The sequence below is a fragment of the Neopsephotus bourkii genome, unplaced genomic scaffold (assembly GCF_033783945.1).
Source record: "Neopsephotus bourkii isolate Nb327-2 ecotype Australia unplaced genomic scaffold, CSIRO-AGI_Nbou_v1 NB_923, whole genome shotgun sequence".
Classification (NCBI taxonomy): domain Eukaryota; kingdom Metazoa; phylum Chordata; class Aves; order Psittaciformes; family Psittacidae; genus Neopsephotus; species Neopsephotus bourkii.
Window position 1 is genome coordinate 1,532,956 of NW_026901417.1, and position 19,530 is coordinate 1,552,485.

A 19,530-nucleotide genomic window follows, 5' to 3' on the forward strand; every position below is an offset into this window, starting at 1 on the left:
TCCTTAGAACAAAGTAACATAGCATGGTTGCATTGCAATAAAAATTCTTACTGGTGAAGAACCATAAGGTATGTATATATACAGATATATATCTATGTATATACGTCTACATCTACATATATGAAAAGGTAGTAGAAGTAGTATGGGAACAAATATACACTCAGTGCACAGTGATGCAATTGCAGTTTAAGAAATACATGCTTTTTAGGAATTACCTTCATAATGTTTACAAAGAGTAAGAGAATTGCAGGAAAAGATGAGCCCTACTGTTTCGCTCATCATCTTCCATATGCCTAACACTTGCAGCCAGGGTAAAACACCTCCATGCTTTTCAACTGCCTCAGCAAAACTCCTTACAATGGGTGAGAAACAACACACACCTAATTTTTATTCCCCAGGAAGTTGTTTTGACCAAGATATGTTGATCATACAAGGTGTTGGTAATAAACCTCCCTCACTTCTGAGGTTAATAGGCTGTTTCTAGGTTGCAGTATGTCAATGGCCAGCAATTAGCACCCTTCTCATTCAGCCTTTGTGATTACACTAATTCTTGTGTTAGTGCTGCATTAATTGCAGCTTGTATCATCTTGATTTGGGGTGGTTTAAAGCAGTAGCATGGGGTAAAGACTTCTCTTCCTTCTTTTAGTGTTAGAAAAGTTGTAAAAATCATGGAGAGCCCAGTTCATCTCCTGCCTGCTGCCCTGCTGTAGGCTTTTCCCTCTTCTCCCCACATTGGCCCTCTCTCTGATTAGTGAAGCCTATGAGAGTATTTGCAGCTCTCAAGTTCTCTTATGAAATATGAGCTTAACTTCAAGGTGAGTCAGTTCTGCTGGGTCAGTCTGGTCTTTTCTAGTTCTCTAGCTGAAATAATTTACCTGTGAAAACTCCAGACATCCTTGGGCTGTGTGGCTGCTATGAGGGACAGAAGATCTAGCTGGGATTTGGCAGAACCCCCAGGAGTTTCACGTGTTCGTAAGAACTGTTATGGTTGAGTATGGGGAACCAAAATATGCAATACAGTATTTTCTTTCTAGGCTCTCCCAGTATCAACTTACTTCTGAAACTGTGCTCTTCATAAGTAGGACCACAGCTTTTCATTGAATGTTTGCTAATAACACACTGGTTAGGGGGTGTCTTACGTTGGCACAGTGCTGGGTTGGCATTTCAGACTTGTTGATAAATAAAATGAACAAAAGTAACATTTAAAGGCATCAGTGTCAGGAGTCCTTGAGTATGCCCCTAAACAAGGACATTTTTAATGAGTAGCTGTGAACTGTGGACCTGTGGCTCAGCTGTCCACATGTGTATTTAGCATTATTAACACCACTACCTCTGTAATCACACAACTTCTCTGGGGTGCAGGAGATCTGTTTGCTGGTGGTGGCTCCTGGATGGGTGGATGTGACAGAATAGGACATTAATTATTCTTCCCCAGAGCATGGTTTGAATCATGCACAACAGATAACTTCTGGGCACATGTTTGAATAATGAGCAGAAAACAAAGTATCTCAGTATTGTCCTTTCTGTGCCCTTGAGCAGAGTTGGGTCATTCTGAAAAGTCCCTGCCCATACAGCAGCACTGTCTGAAGAGGTAATTAAAAGATTCTAAAATATTACATATGAAAGAAGAGGTGTATTAAATTTGCACAAGTAATCTTATTCTGGTATTACCCAACCCTTCAGTGTTGTTATTTTATATATATATATGATTTTTAGCATCTTTTCATCTGAACTTACATGTTTTGTAACAGCCTGTCTTTCAGCAAGCTGTTACTGCTTTATTTGAATATTTGCATGACTAAACAGTGGCATTTGTTAAAAAAAAAGAAAAGAAACTCAATAGTGTGTTTTCCCTGTCCTTATAATCTCCTCTCCATCATGCCAAAACTAACCTAGCCTGGAAGCCACCTTCCATATGAGCCCAGCTGAACAGTTGCAGTACATTTCATCCATTTAAATTGTTGAGACAACTAAGCCCTTGGGGAGCCACCTTCTTCGTACTTTCAAATGTGTTTAAACTGAAGGCCGGAGGCAGGTCCATCATCACAGATAACTCTTATTCCACTGTAAATGCTCCATGCATTGGGTATGATGCCAGTGTCTTACTGAGAACACTACAAAACCTCATAGTGTTATTTTGGACACAAGATGAGCTGGAGGCTATGTCAAGTGACAGATAATGAGAAACAAACTCCCTAGTAAATACCTAGCTCTAGAAACAGAAGATTGTGAGTTACTCTGGCTGGGTTTGAAATAAGCTGTATGTAATATTTACACAGATTGGTGCTGTCTCCTGGCAGTGCAATATGCTCTGGGTTTCACTTCTCCCTCTTCCTGGAGTTTGTGTGCAGAGCTCACTGCCTAGCAGTGAGGTAGTCAAGCAGAGGGACTGCTTATCCCTTGCTAATTTTCATAGAATCCCAGACTGGTTTGGGTTGAAGGCACCTTAAAGCTCCTCCAGTTCCAACCCCACTGCCACGGGCAGGGACCCCTTCCACTGGAGCAGCTTGCTCCAAGCCCCTGTGTCCAACCTGGCCTTGAACACTGCCAGGGATGGGGCAGCCACAGCTTCTCTGGGCACCCTGTGCCAGTGCCTCAGCACCCTCACAGGGAAGAGCTTCTGCCTAAGAGCTCAGCTCAGTCTCCCCTCGGGCAGGTTCAAGCCATTCCCCTTGCCCTGTCCCTACAGGCCCTTGTCCAAAGCCCCTCTCCAGGTTTCTTGTTGGCCCCCTTAAGGTATTGGAAGCCTGTTGCAGGATCTCCCCAAAGCCTTCTCTCCTCCACATGGACAAGCCCATTCACACTAAGCTGACATCTCTAGAGACTATTCCCCCTTCCTGCTGCCTGCCTTGCAACACTGAGCTGTTTACCCACTTTGTTAATTATTAGCCAATAGCATTTCTCTGCTCGTTCTATAAACCAGTATGCAAGGGGCAGCTAGGGGAAAGGGAAGGAGAAGGCCAGTGCTGTGTCAAGATAAAACTTCAGGTACCTTCTTATTTTCAGTATCCAGTATGCAAGTTGTTAGTTCATTAATAAAAAAATCAGTCCTTGCACTTTATAAAAAGCTAAATTTTAGCAGTTTACAAAGAGTATTTGTGTATTTCAACCATATCACCAAGCCAGATTTGTATTACCCACTTGTACTGCCATAGCTAAAATGTCATTCACACTTTTCATTTGTTATCAGTGGAGGCTAGTGCAGTGGGGATTTGCTCTGTTAGCAGGCAAAAAGGCAACAAAAAGAATAAATGGTGAACTGCAGCGATGGGTGAGTGCATCGTGGGTGTAAGTACATAATTGGATACAATCAGTAGCCAGGTATAAATTCAGGTCACCAGTCTGAACTAGATCTCCTGGCTTGCAGGGCAGATATGCTCTGGTTTGGAATGATGTCTTCAATTGTCTGTCGTGTTAAGAGACAGTCTTGTTTTAATTTTTCATCTAAGCAGAGAAAAGATTAAAACCCATCAATTCTTTCTCCTTGTCAATTGATTACAGAACCCTCTGAAGGAAAAGCAGGTTTATCTGGTTCAAACGATACCCTGCTTGGCCCTCTAAGGCATCAAGGTTTTGCTTTAACATTAGTCTCTACCCAGAGCGGCCCAGTGCCTGTGGGAAGGAACGTAGAGTGTAGAGTAGGACGCAGGACAGTACTTCGAAAACACTAGCTATTTGCTATTACAAACCAGAAGCAACCATGAGCTGCAGCCATATATCCACTTCAGATACACTCACCTCAACTGTGGATTAATTTAAAGCAAAAGACGCAATTCATACGTAACAATTCAGAGGGCATGCAGTGTGCCACGGTAAGTACATGCACACATCTGCTAAGGGGCAGAGCATCTCCAAGTCCAATGATGCATTGTGAAGCAATTTGGAAAGCCAATGAAATATTTAGATCTTTTACAAATAGCTTCTGCACTGAAGGAGTATCTTGTGCTCTACTGAATTGTTTTAAATTAAATTACATCCTTTACAAGGAGATCCAGGATGAAGAAAAGAGCACAGTTAAAGTGCCTGAGATACGGCTTAAATTTGACTTCTGAAGCAAACCTTGCTTTTTGCAAATACAGCACTTGCACACGCACTCAGTCCTGCAGTGTAATTCATGTTTAGTTCATTGCAAGATGAAAATCAAGCCTAAGTTGGAAGGAAAAAAGCTTCATGAGCTTTTAGCGTAAGTTTTTTAGTGGAACAGAATTACAGTCTCTAAAGCTAAGCAGATGCAAGATCAGATCTGAAAGAAAACTCCATGAAGGTCAACCAGGAGGTGCTTTGAACCCCCGAAAGCCAAACACATCTTATTACAAAGCTACAGAATAGATAATGGAGGATAATTTATTTTTTTATTTTGAGTTTTACATTTAAAAATTAGGGCTATTCATTATTTATACAGAAAAATCTCATTTGTCTTCTGCTTTTCACCAAGTACTTTTCAATTTGAAAGAGTCATTTGCCTGTAATTGAGCCAAATGTTAGTGAATAATTCACTACCTTTTCCCTTCACCCTGCCCTATTCATCAAAGGCAAAAGGTTCAAACTTTCAAATACCAAATCTTTATTCAAACAATTGGTAATAACCGAAGTCCCAAAAGCTGCTTCAGCAGTCAGCTGTGAACAGAGATCCTGGTTGCAAAATGAGAAGTATTAAGTGAAAAACTCAACAACTTGCATATTTCCAAGCTGCAGGCCTTTATCCAGTGTATTAGTGGGAATCTCTGACTAATTTCATTTGATGGACACACAGCTCAATTTGGCATCCTTATAATTAATGTAGGCTACTGCATAAAAATATGGGAGGAATAATTCACAAGAAGCCACATGCTGCAGTTGTTTTAAACCCTTTTTCCTCTTTCTACGAATGATGTCAGATCCTTCTTACATAAACCAGCGTGGCACTGTGGGGGCTCTTGTAATGTGAAGTACTCAGAGCTGTATGCGTTTCAAGTCAAAGCCCATGACTGTAAAAATAAGGCAAGATTGGGCTACACAGAGATTCTTCTAATTTGATTCATTTCCTGCAACTTGTTGCAAACCACTTACATGAGAAAAGTAAGAAAAAATGTTGTTACTGAAATGAGTGAAAATTTGATGATTGCATGAAAACCTGCAATTATGAGACAAAGAGCCCCCTGTGGGGTTGGGTCTGAGTTACCACCGCAGCTACAGAGAACTGTTGGCAATTCCACTGGAGAAAAAGTTAAGAATTGAAATTTCATACTGGAGCAGAGTTCATTTAACAAGTGTTTAGTCTTGTAGGATTACTATTGCTTACAGTGAAACTAAGCTTGGCTCTAACAAGTTCATAAGCTGATCTTCTTGTCGTGTTATCCTCCGATTAGTGTGCTTGTTATGCAGAGAACTGACCTGAGATAGTGAGAACTTACTCAAAAGGAACCAAAACCAATAAGAAAATCAAATGTGTGGAAAGGAGAATATAAATGTTCTCAGGATCTTGAGAAGAAACATTTATAAAGAATATAACAAATGGTGCAATCAAGATGCTAGCTGGTTAAGAGAAACCACATGGAAGATGGATGTTGATGTGCTCGGGGGGATCATAAATGAGTAAGAGCAGACTGATGACATGTAGTAAGGAGCAGATCTCCCCTTGATGAATGGACAGAACAGAGAATATTACCAAATGGCACTGAGCTTGATAATGAAAATCAGAGAGAGGCAAACTACCATCACAGACTCCTACACAGCCCAGCACGCGTTGCATGAACTAGCTTCCAGCTGCTGGCATCTGAAACGAACCCGGCTTTAGATGCATTTAGGTGTTATTAGAGATGGGGTCCTCTCCTGTCATATCTCATGTGAGATGGAATGACCATGGCTTACTGTAAAGCTTAAAGTAAAACCAGAACTTCTATTTTTCCACTACATTGTGGGACTTTTCAATGCTATTTTTTCATATTACAGTACCTTGGTTTGGACTGCTCTGAGAACTGAAAAGAGTTTTTAACTGTGCTGGGGGCTCTTTTTCCCCTTGGCAGTGAGTGATATGTTAGAACAGGGCTGTGTGTAGAGCGGCTCAGATTTTTCATTCTAACATGCTGTACCCTGCATTTGTCAGTGTCTGAATTTCATCAACCATTATGCTTCCAATTTGTCTAGTCCTGTTTCCATGAAGTTCATCACACCCCTCTCTTACTAAGCCTTACACTAAATAAGTTTGTCATCTGAAAATCCTGCTGAGCTTGTTTTTTTTTTGTTCTACCCCTCATTTTTGCCTTTCTGGATAATAAATGAATGTATTAAATACAAACCACAGTTCAGATCCTTGGGACATGCTAATACTAACCTCCTACTGGATTGAAAACTGACAGCCTAATTAATTAAATTGCATTCATAGGCACAACAGTGCTGATGGTGAAAATGGAGATGACTTGTGATTTATTCCTAATCTGAAGAAAACCCCAAACTACACCAACTACGCAAAACTCTGCAAGTACAGGGACCTGCAATCTCCACCGAATGATGGGACTTGTGAAAAACAGGCTACTTAAGGAGAAAACAAAACCAATTGAAAGAAGAGGAAATATCACCTTTGTCCACTTGTCCCACTTGCTGTTTGCAGAATCACTGAGCTATCAAACAGTCCCTTTTAAGCACTTTTATCCCCTATGAAATTGTTAAACGCGTCTTGGCTAGAATAACACTGGAATGTCAAAACTTGTTTAGGTATTTGATCCACAGAGGACAAAGTATAAAATCTATAGCTAATCAAGTAAAAGAGGAATAAAATGTGCTTAACTGTTGACTGCTGTAGCTATAGTCATGTTGGCAGGATGTGCTTCCTTGTCCAAGTCATCCAGATTTTTCTAGCTATTAGAAAATGACTCACATTTCTCTGGCACTTTGATACAGTGTCTGTAGCAGATATTTCTGTAAGCAAAAAACATGTTTGGGGCAAACATTGCCAAGCCACACAAAAAAAGGGCAGTTTCTCAGCGTTCTGGTACTGTGATAAAAACTAATGGATTAAAAGTTAGATGTGTTACCAACAGCAGCAGAATGTCTGGAGTTCTTTCTGAAACTAGTATACTTCAGCATGTAAAATGGTGTGTAATTTATACAGCAGCTTTAGAATGCTCTAATTAGTGTCTTCTGAGTACTAATCCTGTTGTTTAAACTTTGTACCAAAGAAGAGCTAGAAGAATAACACACAAAAATGCTAATGAGTATTCATATGCTTTTGAAATGGACCTTCATTGCTGAACAATTGGAATTCTATTAGCACAAATGTTCACAAAAATATACAGGTGTAATAATGCATTTAAATTCTCAACATTTTCATAACCTGTATTACTGAGTTAACAGACTTTTGCATAGGAAGGCATAAAGTTATTTGGGAAATGTGCCTTGTCTTAGTAAAATTTTGTACATGGGTTCTAGTCAAAGCTGATTCCTTTACTTAGGTTAGAAGAACATTTCATGCAATTCCTGAATTATTACATACTCGCTCACCTGGATTGGCAACTTCAGAAACAAAGATCCCATCTCAAAGATAAATTAGGGGCCTAAACTGAAGTGAAGGCCATTCTAACTGGACTAGACTATACTTTCAGTGGTCATGCCAGAGTAGGGCAATGTTCAGTATGTCCTAATTCTTCTCTATGTATATCCAGCGTGTCAATTTAGATGTTTGTTATTCAGTGGGCCAGACGGTACAGTCAGATTTACTGTACATATCTGAGTACAGGATATTATAGTATGTGCAGTGGCTGCATGCAAGATTTAGAAGTGCCCAGCAAGAGCTAATGGGACTGGCCTGCTTTAAGAAAGCCCTCTTCAGTGTCCAAAATTCACCCAGATCACACTTACAGGCTTGATAGAGGCCACCTGGGAAACCCAAACACATAGTACACATATGTGGGGAACCCAAACATATAGTAGATATGTAGTGGGGAGGTGCTGGGTATGTTAGATAGGGATAATGAATAATAAAAATGTTATTTCTAGCATAATCTCAGATTTCTTTTATGGGTTTTAGTAACATATCTGCAAAATAGGGATAATGGGCATGAAGGCCAAAAGCCAGAATGAAGGCCTGCATGTAACTAGGGTGAGCCAGAGGCAGCACAGACACAGAAGACCAAAGAGTCTGTGTGCATGTAGAGATGCCCACAAGCAGCAAAATTCAGACCTCAGTTTCAAAGGCCATGGAGTTTAGCTGGCTGTGCCATACTGCTGGCCTGGGCCCAGTTTCACTCCTGCAATCTGTGGCTGTGTTGCCAGGACTAGACCTGGATTTGCTAAGAATCTATTTTTAAAACCCAAGAAACCTGTCTCTGTCCAGTGCCTCACTGCCCGCAGCACACTTGTCTCAGTGATAATACTGTATGTATGTTTTCTTTACAAATCTGCAGTTGCAAATTCACATTGAAGCCAACATTTTGCTTCAGCAATGATAGCTGGTTTTAAAATGTTGAATATTCCATTCCCCAAGGTAATCTGATCGATGGCTGACCAGGGGAAGTGACCCTGAAAGGAATTAAGGAGACGAAATAGAAATCAGTTCACTTCAGTGCAATGTGGATGTGACTTGTTATATTCTGTTGTATATTACAGCACCTCCTGCTTTTCTACTAACGTTTTACTGCCTCCTAAGGAAGGACTCATTATACACATAACAGAAGTTGTGCTAGGTTTCCTCAAGGTCAGACAGAGGTGCCGAGTTTGTTGTGCTTATGTATATATTAGAATGAAAAAAAGTGAAATAGATTTTGAATGAAATTTGCAATTTTATAGTTGAAATATATCCTATATTCTGCCAGTATATATGGAGAAACACAGAGGAAGTCTGACAATCCTGCTGTGTAGGTAGAGAAACCCTCTAGATTGTTGTTGCCCATGCTGAGATAAGTGAGGTCAGAAGACTACTGCAAGAAGAAAATGGGAGAAGTAGAAAAGATGATGGAATTTCATAAATTATCCCATGTTAAAAGCATAGAAAATAAACCAAGTCAGAACGGTGTTAACATTTAAAGAGACTCAGAATTTTTGTACTTCTTTGCCCACTTAAAATCTGAGGTGTACGTTCCATAATTTTCAACCGAGTAACCTTGAAAAGATCACAATTCACTTAGCACTAGTAACTCAGGCATTAAACATATGCACATGCCTATTTATAAATTGTACTGATTATTTTCCAGATTTAAGACTACTGTGTTTTCTTAAATGCCCCTGATGTATTTGAAGCAGAAACAAAGGTTGGGATTTCTCTGTGTGTGACTCGTCTGGTGCATTCTTATCACTCCTACATTCATTCAGTTTTGTGTGAATAGCTCATCAGTGATTTCTAGCTGTGAATAAAGGCACAGGGCAGAAGCACTGTTACGTAACAGTTTGAACTGACAGCTATAAATAACCTCCTCTAATAACCATAAATTTACATTAGAAAGGTAGATCAACTCTGAAGTGAAAAACGTTTATTTTTATCTGATACTACTGTTTAATAATCTCAGTGTTATCAGACTCATCCTGAATAAGTTAGTAGGGTCCTGGGGTTTTATATTATCTGGCAAAGTCTTGCATATCAAACAGATTTATACGATAGGAACAGATTTAAAAAGAGCTACATTTCTCTTTGGGACTCCATCTTACTTACCTGGTCCACATTCAAACATGCCTAGTGACATCCCTGGCAGATTGGATTATGGATGGCAGGTTCAGTCCTTATTTTACAAGTGCTCCTCTCTGAATACTCTGGAGGAAATCAACCTTGGTGGAATTTTAAATTTTCCTTCCTTATTACCATTAACTGGCTGCCTTAATTTTGGAAATTTACTGGATTCATGCCTGCCTTTGGCCAAGCATCTTCTCTTGGAAGGAAAATACTGGCAGGCATAACCAAAGCTACGCCAGTATTATAGCTGCTGTCAATCCATCATTAGCTCTGTGTGGAATGGTTGTAAGGCTGAGAGGATGTTCTCATAAAACCTTCAATGGGCATATGAAGATACAGAAGATCTAATACAGTAAATTGAACATGGTAACTCTACTAGTAGAGAAAGTGATAAAGAAATAATTGAAAGAGTAGTGTTGGTTTATGTACTCTGTAAGTCTAAGACACCTATTTAAAAGTAATGAAGTATAATGTATAATGCCTCCTCACAATTCCATCTCTACCAGGCAGGAGCAGCTGAACAGAGGCATAATGCAGAGGCAGGAGGATACTGTCCCACCCACTGCTGGTGGCAGGACCAATGCAAGTCAAGCTTAGCAGCTGTGTTCATCTGTATATATGTATGTAAGATCTTCCACTTCAGTTTGAAATGATGAGCGGTTATAACCACAGCTCAACTAAATAATCTAATAGTACTAATAGCCTTTTGCTATTACTAAGGGACACCAGTTGTAATCTTGTTCCTCTGATGACTGTTTTTTAAGTACCTTTTCATATATTGGACTACCTTAAGTACTACTTTGACTGGTGTTTCTTTAGTGGAGATGTTTTGCAAGGCTTTTCAGCTATGAGGATGGAACCAAATAGCCAAGGAAGCAGGAGAAAAGCAGAGTAGTGAAAGCCATAGAGCTGCTTGGCCAGGAAATACACATAAAGCACTGTACTTTGCGTCTGTCTCACCCATCGCTGCTCTCAAAGCGAGCAGCTGAAGTGGTGCAAGATGCAGCCTGAGAAGGAGGAAGCAAACAGCCCATCTTTCCAGTGATTTTTGCAGGACACTATTTTATTCTTCACCTTAAACACAGATACTGCCAGACAAAAAAATGACCCATCACTGTTATTCTCACTTCAAGTTACTATTCCCAGACTACTGTCTTTCACCAAGTCTATTAAGCTGCCCTACTCAACCTTGTGTAGGCAACTCTTCTCAACCAGAGCTTCATCCCTAGAGGAACAGTCTTTGACAGCCACTCTTTAGCCTTTAAAACAAAAATAATTTCAGATGTTCAAGAGCTTGATGGGGCAGAGTATTTTTCATCAATTTACGGTGTGAGCTCTGAGCCTTCCAGTTTAATGACAGTGTTCTTACAATTAGGTTGTACCCAGCGCATTTAGCTGCTGGTACTACACAGAGACAACCTTATACATACATATATATATATGTATATATATATATAATGAATACAGACATATCTGCAAGGGTTATAGTTGGAACTCTTTTGAGTTAGCTTGACCTGGTAAACTTTAAAATAATCTTCCACACCTCCCTGCCTTGTTTTGCTTGAATTTCACCTTGTGAGGTGAAATTATTCAGAGTTTTCTGGTTTTGGGGCTTGGTTTGTTGCTTGGTTTTGTGTAGAGGAGTATTTTTAAAGATTTTAAATTAATCAGACTTTTTAAAATACAAAATGCCTGGAAACAGTCAGGTGTTCCTTGGCCAGATGGTTTTGAAGAAACCTATTTTTTTTTTTCTGAATGAACTCTAGAACCTGAGTTCAAAATGTATCAGACCCGCGCCTCAATCTGGTAAAGCATGTATGCACAACCCTAAGATTAGACACATGCTTAGTACTCATATCAAGCTGGTTTAGCCTTCCTGAATGTGATGAGCTCTGCAATTCCTTGTACTGCCAAAGGACAAAGGCATGCATCCTGTATACCCTTAAGATCTGAGGGCTGGTGAGGTGTTGAGGCAATTCAAGGGGAAAACAATCAAATAGGCACCATCATCACTGTGCCAATCAAAAGTTTTCTTTTTCTGAACTAGGGTTTAAAATTATTTCACTGCAAACAGAAGATCACCTCATAATCTACTGATAGAGGTTGGTTTTAGCTTTATAAAAAATACCTTCCCACTAGCAACTGATGAATTTTAAAGATTTAATCCACGTATATGTCTCCTTGCTTCCTCAGGAGTGTTTTCAGATCTTCAGAACAACCAAGTGAGTCTGTAGAACTTTTCAGTACTTCTCCCCCTTTCATTTTTGTATTTCAGTAGAAACATTATCAGCACCTGGGGTTTTGTTATTTACTACGTGTATTTTGACTGCCTCTTAAATCTCCTTAAAATGTAATTCTTCCACAGATGGCTCAGCTGCTTGGAGAATAAGCATTTATTGCTTGCCTTTATCCCTCTCACAATTAAGCAGCTCATTAAAATACTCCCTCTATTGTTCCATAATTGCATTCTTTGTGAGGAAGGAATTTCCATTTTTGTTCTTTATCAGACTTACTTAGGTGTACATTGACGAATGTAGAATTACCTCCCAGTATGTCTCTCCTGTTCCACTTCTGTACCATGACAGCAGCCACCCCACTGGTGGTGAATGGAGCTATGTTTATGTTCTTTGCACTGTTATTTTAGTGTCAGAAGGATGTGCTGACTCCATACCGATCTCATCACTGCAGTGTGGGAAAAGAAAGTAGAGCACTGCAGCAACTATGTCAAGTCTAGCTATGATTTTAGTAACCACTCACCAAGCATGCAGCTGCACTGTCTGCCCCCAGCCCACTCTTCTCTACCCAACACACTCTCTAACGCTAACACAGTGCTGCAGTGCGTGACTTTCAGTTTAAGCAAGCAGAAAATCCTTTCATAATTTTACTGTGTTATGGAAACTGCAGAGTTGCTCATCAGTCTTCTCTTGCCTTATTCTAATCTTACAACTGCTTAGCATGCTTTTGAGTATGATCTGAAAGATATGTCAGACATTTAATTGCTGTACTTACCTGTCATGTTTCATCAATAAACTTTGAGGTACTAAGTGCACTTTGCTGTTCTTTATAAAAATCACTCAAGTCTAAGAAGTGTTTGAGAACAACAATAATTTTCCCGTAACACAATGAATACCCATCACCATACACTGCTGATGAAAGAAAGTAAAGACATATATACTGAGATTGCAAAACCTACTTTTAAAAGCTAGGAAGTACTGACATTTTCTCGCCTCACTCACAGCATAGGATCCCAGGTACTCACTATTTACTTCTTATCTACTCAGTTGTAATTATACTAACTGCAAACACATTGTATTGATTTAGTCATGGGCTATGTTATCACATCCCTCCCTAATATTGGAGTCTTGACTGAACTCCATAACATGCCTATGAATAAAGGTTACAGATTGATTGAAACGAAAGAGTAAAGAAGAAAAGTACCAACAAACCTCTGGGCTCCTATTTTGGGGAGCAAGTTAAGATGCCCTCAATGTATGAAGGACATGGAGCTGTTGCAGCAAGTCCAGAGGAGGCCACAAGGATGATCAGGGGGTGGAGCACCTCCCATATGAAGACAGGCTGAGCAAGTTGGGGCTGTTCAGCCTGGAGAAGGGAAGCTGAAAGGAGACCTATGAAGAAGCCTTCCAGTATCTGAAAGAGGCTTACAAGGATGGTGGAAAGGGACTCATCATCAGGACAAAGAATGATGGGTTCAGACTGAAACAGGGTAAGTTTAGGTTAGATATAAGGAAAGAGTTCTTTATTGTGAGGGTGGTGAGGCAGTGAAATGGGCTGCCCAAGGAAGTGGTGAATGCTCCATCCCTGGCAGTGTTCAAGGCCAGGCTGGATGGAGTCTTGGGTGACGTGATTTAGTGGGTGGTGTCCCTACCCATGGCAGAGGGTTAGAACTAGATGATCGTAAGGTCCTTTCCAACCCAAACCATTCTATGATTCTATGTAGTGGCTTGATGTGCCAGAGCTTTTAATACCATAATCTTTCTGTGCCCAGGTCCCAGTGATTTAAATTGCAGCTGTAAAGTTCAGCTCTTCTTTAAATCAGAACTCACAATTTCAAGATGTGCATTCAGAACACGAGTAGTAGACAAACAGAAGCTGCAGTGAGAAGTGAACTGTACAGCAGCACACAGTCCTCTGGGACTGGAAATGGAATAGCCTTGCTGAGGTACTGATAAATAAAACACTAGATTAATAAATTATGAAGGTAAAATACTCCTAGGTAAATAAAAAGTCTTGTATAAGTTTACTTGCTTAGAAAAGAACTAGTTGACTTCTGAACTGCCTAAATTACAGCTGGTTAAACTCTTGAATGCTGTCCCTGGGTAGCATCTGAGCTTCCTGGGAATAATCAAACTGCCTTAAATTCCAGGATGATTGTACCCTTCTTAAAATGCCTTCTCTTACTCCATACCTATACTAATCCCTCTGTTGTAGGTAAGGACAGGGAGACCCTCTACACTGTAACTGTATTCACTAAATAGCTTTAATTCCAGGAGCATGACCTTTCCCATGCACCATGAATGGTGAAGAGATCTAACCTTTAAACATATGTTGACATGATACATACAAATGCATACTGACAACAGGGACAAATTCATACTGCAGTAACACCAGCCTGACTTTTGGCTTACTGAATAGAATGGTCTTTCATGAGTACTTTCAGTTGTGTTCAATGTTTCAAATAAATTCCATCCTATGAAATCACACATAAACCACCAGTTAACATTTGAGTCTTCAGCAAAAAAATACGCAACAAAGTGAACTGAGTAGTGTGATGCCATCCAATACAAAGTCCAACCACCACGAGGAGGTAAAATATACATTTTATGTTTACATATGTTTACAAAATACAGGGTAAAATAAAAATATCAAGATTTATGATTCCTGAATTCCATTCCAGGCTCTGCACACACTTAAATGATTACAAATCTGCCTGTGATGGTTAATACTTCCCTTCTTTTTCTTTTTCTTCCTACATTACCCTACTTCCCATGCTGTCCCACCAAACTTTTAAGCAATACACAGAAAAGGTCAAGCTTGCATCACGCTTGCTGAAGAAATCCAGCTACTTACTGTGCTTCCTGGAGGAGCTCCAAGTGTCTCAGACCAAGACTGCTTGTGGTATTCACCTGGTTTGCATAATTCATGTCTTGGCTTATTCACATTTTTCTGCACTCTGGTCTGCCAGCCATCTTTTTTCCCTAGGACAGAAAGAGTAACAGGAAAATAAGTCTTCTTACTTGAAGGGTATAAAGATACAGAAAATTGGTGGCTTTATAACAAAAGAATTTGCTTAGCTTCCCGGTTAGCATCACTCTATGCAACCAACACTCTGGGAGTGTTGACTGACAGCCAGCTGAGTATGAGCTGGCTGTGCGGCCCAAGAAAGCCAACGGCATCCTGGTCTGTATCAGCACCAGTGTGGCAGCAGGGCCAGGGCAGGGATTGTGCCCCTGCACTGGGCACTGGTGAGGCTGCACCTTGGATCCTGTGTTCAGTTCTGGGACCCTCACCCCAAGAGAGACATTGAGGGGCTGGAGCGGGGCCAGAGAAGGGCATGGAGCTGGTGCAGGGCCTGGAGCACAAGTGTGATGGGGAAGGGCTGAGGGACCTGGGGGGCTCAGTCTGGAGCAGAGAAGGCTCAGGGGGGGCCTGATGGCTGCCTACAGCTGCCTGACAGGAGGATGGAGCCAGGAGAGGCTGGGCTCTGCTCCCAAGGAGCAAGGGATGGGACAAGAGGAAATGGCCTCAAGCTGCACCGGGGCAGGTTTAGATGGCGCTGAGGAAGAACTTCCTCACCAAAAGGGCTGTCAAACATTGGAACAGGCTGCCCAGGGAAGTGGTAGAGTCAGGTATTTATTTTGGGGACGTGGGTTACTGGTGGACTTGGCAGTGCTGGGTTAATGGCTGGACTTGATGACTTTAATGGTTTTTTCCAACCTAAATGATTCTATGATTCTACCATAACATGCACATTGAAAGAGCATAGCATGTAATCATACCCATATCTGTGATGGCCTTTTAAGGGTTTTCAAATCCATAGGATTTACAATTTAATCCACTTAGTTGTTTGTTGTTTATTTTCTTCATCCATCAGTCACATTTCTAAAGCCCCACCTCACCATGCTCTGCCCTCAGGTGCTGCCAGGCAAGGTGAGGGCAGCTGGGCACGCCATGGCCTTCACCCCATCCAATACAGCTCATGCTCTGCTTGGGGACAACTGGAGGCGAGCACCGAGGTGGCTCTGGTCGCCGACAAGCACCTTCCAGACCGCGGCCGCTTGGCTCATCCCTTCAGCGGGGCCGGGCACGCCACCTGAGCAAAGCTCCCCTCCCGGGCCAGCCGCTGCAGCCGCTCACAGTGCGGCGTTCCCTCCGGGAGCCTTTTCCGCCGCCCAGCTCTGCGATAACTGCACCTGGCGGAAGGCCCAAGCTTCGACGCTGCGGTCGCTCCCCGCTGTTGGCGCCAATTACGGCAGGGCCGGCGGTGCCAGGGGGCAGGCGGGAGGCCTCTCCCCGCTCCTCGCCCCTCCGGCCCCGCCGCTGACGTCCCTCCCCTCCCCTCAGCGCCCTCAGCCGCCCTTTCCCGCCCACACCGGCGGCGGTTGGCCGTTGCGGAGCATGGCTCCCCCCGCTCTGCCGGCGCTGTCTCTTCTCCTCCTCCTTCTCCTCTCCCCCTGCCTCACCGCCTCCTCCAAGCTCAACGTCCCGAAGGTGTTGCTGCCTTTCAGCCGCGGCACCCACGTCAACTTCACGCTGGAGGCCAGCGAGGGTTGCTACCGATGGTGAGTGCAGGTGCCGCCGGCCTTTGTCGCCGCTCTCTCCGTCCCCCGCCGCCAGGATGCACCTGCGGCGTTTCCTCGGCCCGCGGCGGGGCCTGGTGGCCGGTCCCCGGGGCTGGTCCCAGGGGGAGCCAGGAGGGCCAGGCCGCCCCTTGCCGCTTTCACGTTACTTGGGGTGTCCCAGCAACGTGGGGGTAGAAGCGGAGATAACCCCCGAGGGGAGCGGCTGGGCTTTGCAGACTGACGCCGGTGTGGGCTGGTTTGGTTTGTGTAGCGGGGGCTGACCCCGTTGGACAGGAGCTCTCTGGAGGCCAGGGCCGAGCAGGCCCTGTGGGGAATGCCCCTGCTGCTGAGAGCTTCCTGCCATGGCCGGGCGCCCGTATGCACCTCACACCCCACATGCACCCACCCCACCGTGCCCACGCCGCTGCTTCAGGGACCCCACCGTGCCCACCCTGCCTCCACACACACCCTCAGTGACACTGCAGCCCCGCGTGTGTGCAGGCAGCACTCAGGACTCGTGGTTACCCTGCTGGTGTGGAAATGCCCCTTCCCTTGCTGTGGTTATATGGAAGCCTGACCGCTTTGAACCTGGGGTGTGGACTTCAAGAGTCCCGAGTAGCAAATAGCTAAGTTGAGAGCCTCTCGGTGCTGCCGTTAAGTGCAGACAACACCCTGAGCATGTCACCTGCGGCCAGCGAAGAAGTCAAGTTGTCCAGAAGCAAAGCTTTCCTGCCTCTTCTGCTGGAGGCCGTAGTGCTGGGCACATGGGATATACCATGTCTGGGAGTGCCCCTGATCTACCTCGTGCAGGGGGGGCCCTGCAAGCTGGGCACATGGGAGGCAGGGCTGGGCTGGGCTGTGGTGAGCACTAGGGGCTGGAGGCAAAGCCCCCAGTGTTCGTGGATTTAGAAACCATCTTCATATTCAACAAGTGTTACCAGCTCCTTGTCCTCTCTTTAGCCTACCAGAACTGTAATTTGGGTCAGAAATGAGCAGGAGGCACCCACCTGAAAAAAAAGTGGCAGTCAGGATATGTTTAGGATCGTACTTCCATGTGTGCCAGACGGATAGCAGTTTGGATAGCAGTTTTCAGTTGTTATTTTGTGGCTGACAGTTACTGAAATATATCTTGTAGGGCCATGTTTTCACTCTGTATCGGTTTATTCGCCTGGTGGTCCCACACTTCTCATCCCTGGGCTGATTACAAGCCTTTGATCTGTAGCAACTTGCACATTTGAATGAGTACACAAGAAGTGCACACAAGAACACTAATAAAGAGTTTCTCCAAAAGGTGCCTGAAAGGCAGTTAACTAGATGAGCTCTTTGTGGTTAAATGAAATTTAATTTTCATATAGGCTATCTTAATGAAAATCTCGTAAGTATGGGTTTGTATTTTCTTTTTCCTTATTACAATCTTTGAGGCAAATGACTCTTTAAAAGGATTTGGTTTATGTGGTGAAGTACATTGTGAAGCTAAAACACAGATTCATCAAAGCGCTAGTAAAATCTAGGAGGTATAGACTCTCCCATTTAGCCAATGAACTGCTAGGTGATGCTGGGCTGGCTGCAGCCATTCCTGCATGTGCCTGGCACTCAGAAGTATGCAGACGTTTGCAGTCTCACTGAAACCTACAGATGAAAAGATGTAAGGTTGTACTTAAAGGAAATACCAAGTTTGGTCCACAGACATATCTAATGAAGGTGATTTATAAGCACTTTGGAGCACATTATATTGGTGCCCATTGCCAGCAGTGGGTCAGATCCCTCCTGATGTAGATAGGCTTTCACATGCTTTCCATCCTCTCCTGTCTGCCCTTCAGAGATTAATTTTGGTAGAGCATTAAGGAAGCTATATCAGCTTCATAGAGTGTTTCATCATTTTCTGTACCCGGGTTGTAAATGTGTACTTACTCGCTTCTGCTTTGCAAGGACCGGCAGGATGTGGGTGTTAAAACTCAACGTGTGCTTACAAAACCATTAGAAGGAAGCAGCAGCAGCAGCGGCAGCGTGTGTGTGTGTGTGTGTGTGTGTGTGTGTGTGTGTGTGTGTGTGACTGAATGGAGCAGTAATGCTCCTTGCCGTGCTCAGAGCACGTTTGCTAGATTGCATCTGCAGCTCTCTTTCCCTTTATATCCTTGGCCTCACGGGCCTTGGACTGTAGGGGATTAGACAGCAGTGTACCTTGAACAGGCAGGCAGCTCCACAGCTACTTGCTGACAGGTTTCCTGCACTTTCATTTTGAAGCTCTCAGTAGTAGCTATTACTGGGAGGAGGCCTTTCAACTGAAGGAGTTAGTAATTGTCAAATGTAGTGACTTCAGAAGTAATGACCATTCCTCAACCAGGATTTGTAAAGGGGTAGGTGGCTTGCATGCACAAAAGGATGGATTTGGAGTAAAAATCATAAGAGCTAGGCCCTTTGTTTCTAGAGAAGGGATTGAGGGTGTGTAATACGGCTGAGCACAAGGTGAGAGGTAGAGTATGAAAGTTATTAATGGCTTAGAGCAGCATCTGTCTTCAAAAGCCATTCTTTGAGTATTTGAAGGACTGCATTACTCATATCAAACATTCAGTATTCATACCTGAGTGTCCAATTTTGTGAAAAATCAGTCAGTGGCATGCTGTGACCTTATTTCTTTCCAGTTTCCCATTGGGACTTCAGGTTTACCTCTGAAAGCAGGAGATACGAAGTGGTTGGTGTCTGAGAGTTCTAGTGGTTCAAAGGAAGAAGGTCAGTTTTTATCGTCATCCCAGCAGATTAGAAGCCATGATAAAATTACAAACATGGCTTTAAAGTATTTTATGATTTCAGGATGCTCATGCCTTCTGGCATGAGTTGCCTTTATTTTTTGGTGAAAGCTTTGTTTTCAAAGCATGCACTGTTCCCATCTGTAAATATTGTATGTGGTACTGTCTGCAGGGACAAAACACAGTCTGTGTGAGTATATTTAGCATTTAAATTACATCTGTATTTATCTTTAATTACCTTAATCCAGAAATTGCACCTGGAAGAATGAAAGCATTCAGAAGCAGAATTCTTTCCTTGAAATCTGCCTTAGCATAATAACATTCTGGGCCATAAGGGGAAATA

At 42.8% G+C, this 19,530-nt stretch overlaps 2 protein-coding genes and 1 long non-coding RNA gene across 3 annotated transcripts in view; 2 read left to right on the forward strand and 1 right to left on the reverse strand.

Moving 5' to 3' along the window:
* Positions 1 to 19,530, reverse strand: part of HDAC11 (histone deacetylase 11) — a 656,323-nt gene that overhangs the window by 39,237 nt on the left and 597,556 nt on the right. The gene's annotated exons all lie outside the window — the stretch shown is intronic.
* Positions 550 to 6,768, forward strand: LOC133214682 (uncharacterized). The gene is made up of 2 exons (XR_009726196.1): positions 550 to 815; positions 6,365 to 6,768. It is a non-coding gene; the product is annotated as an uncharacterized LOC133214682 (long non-coding RNA).
* The window catches only part of NUP210 (nucleoporin 210), a 66,157-nt gene continuing 62,855 nt past the window's right edge, over positions 16,229 to 19,530 (forward strand). The window contains exon 1 of the mRNA XM_061357813.1: positions 16,229 to 16,440. Coding sequence (XP_061213797.1) covers positions 16,277 to 16,440 — 164 coding nt within the window. The 5' untranslated portion in view covers positions 16,229 to 16,276. The remainder of the gene's footprint in view (positions 16,441 to 19,530) is intronic.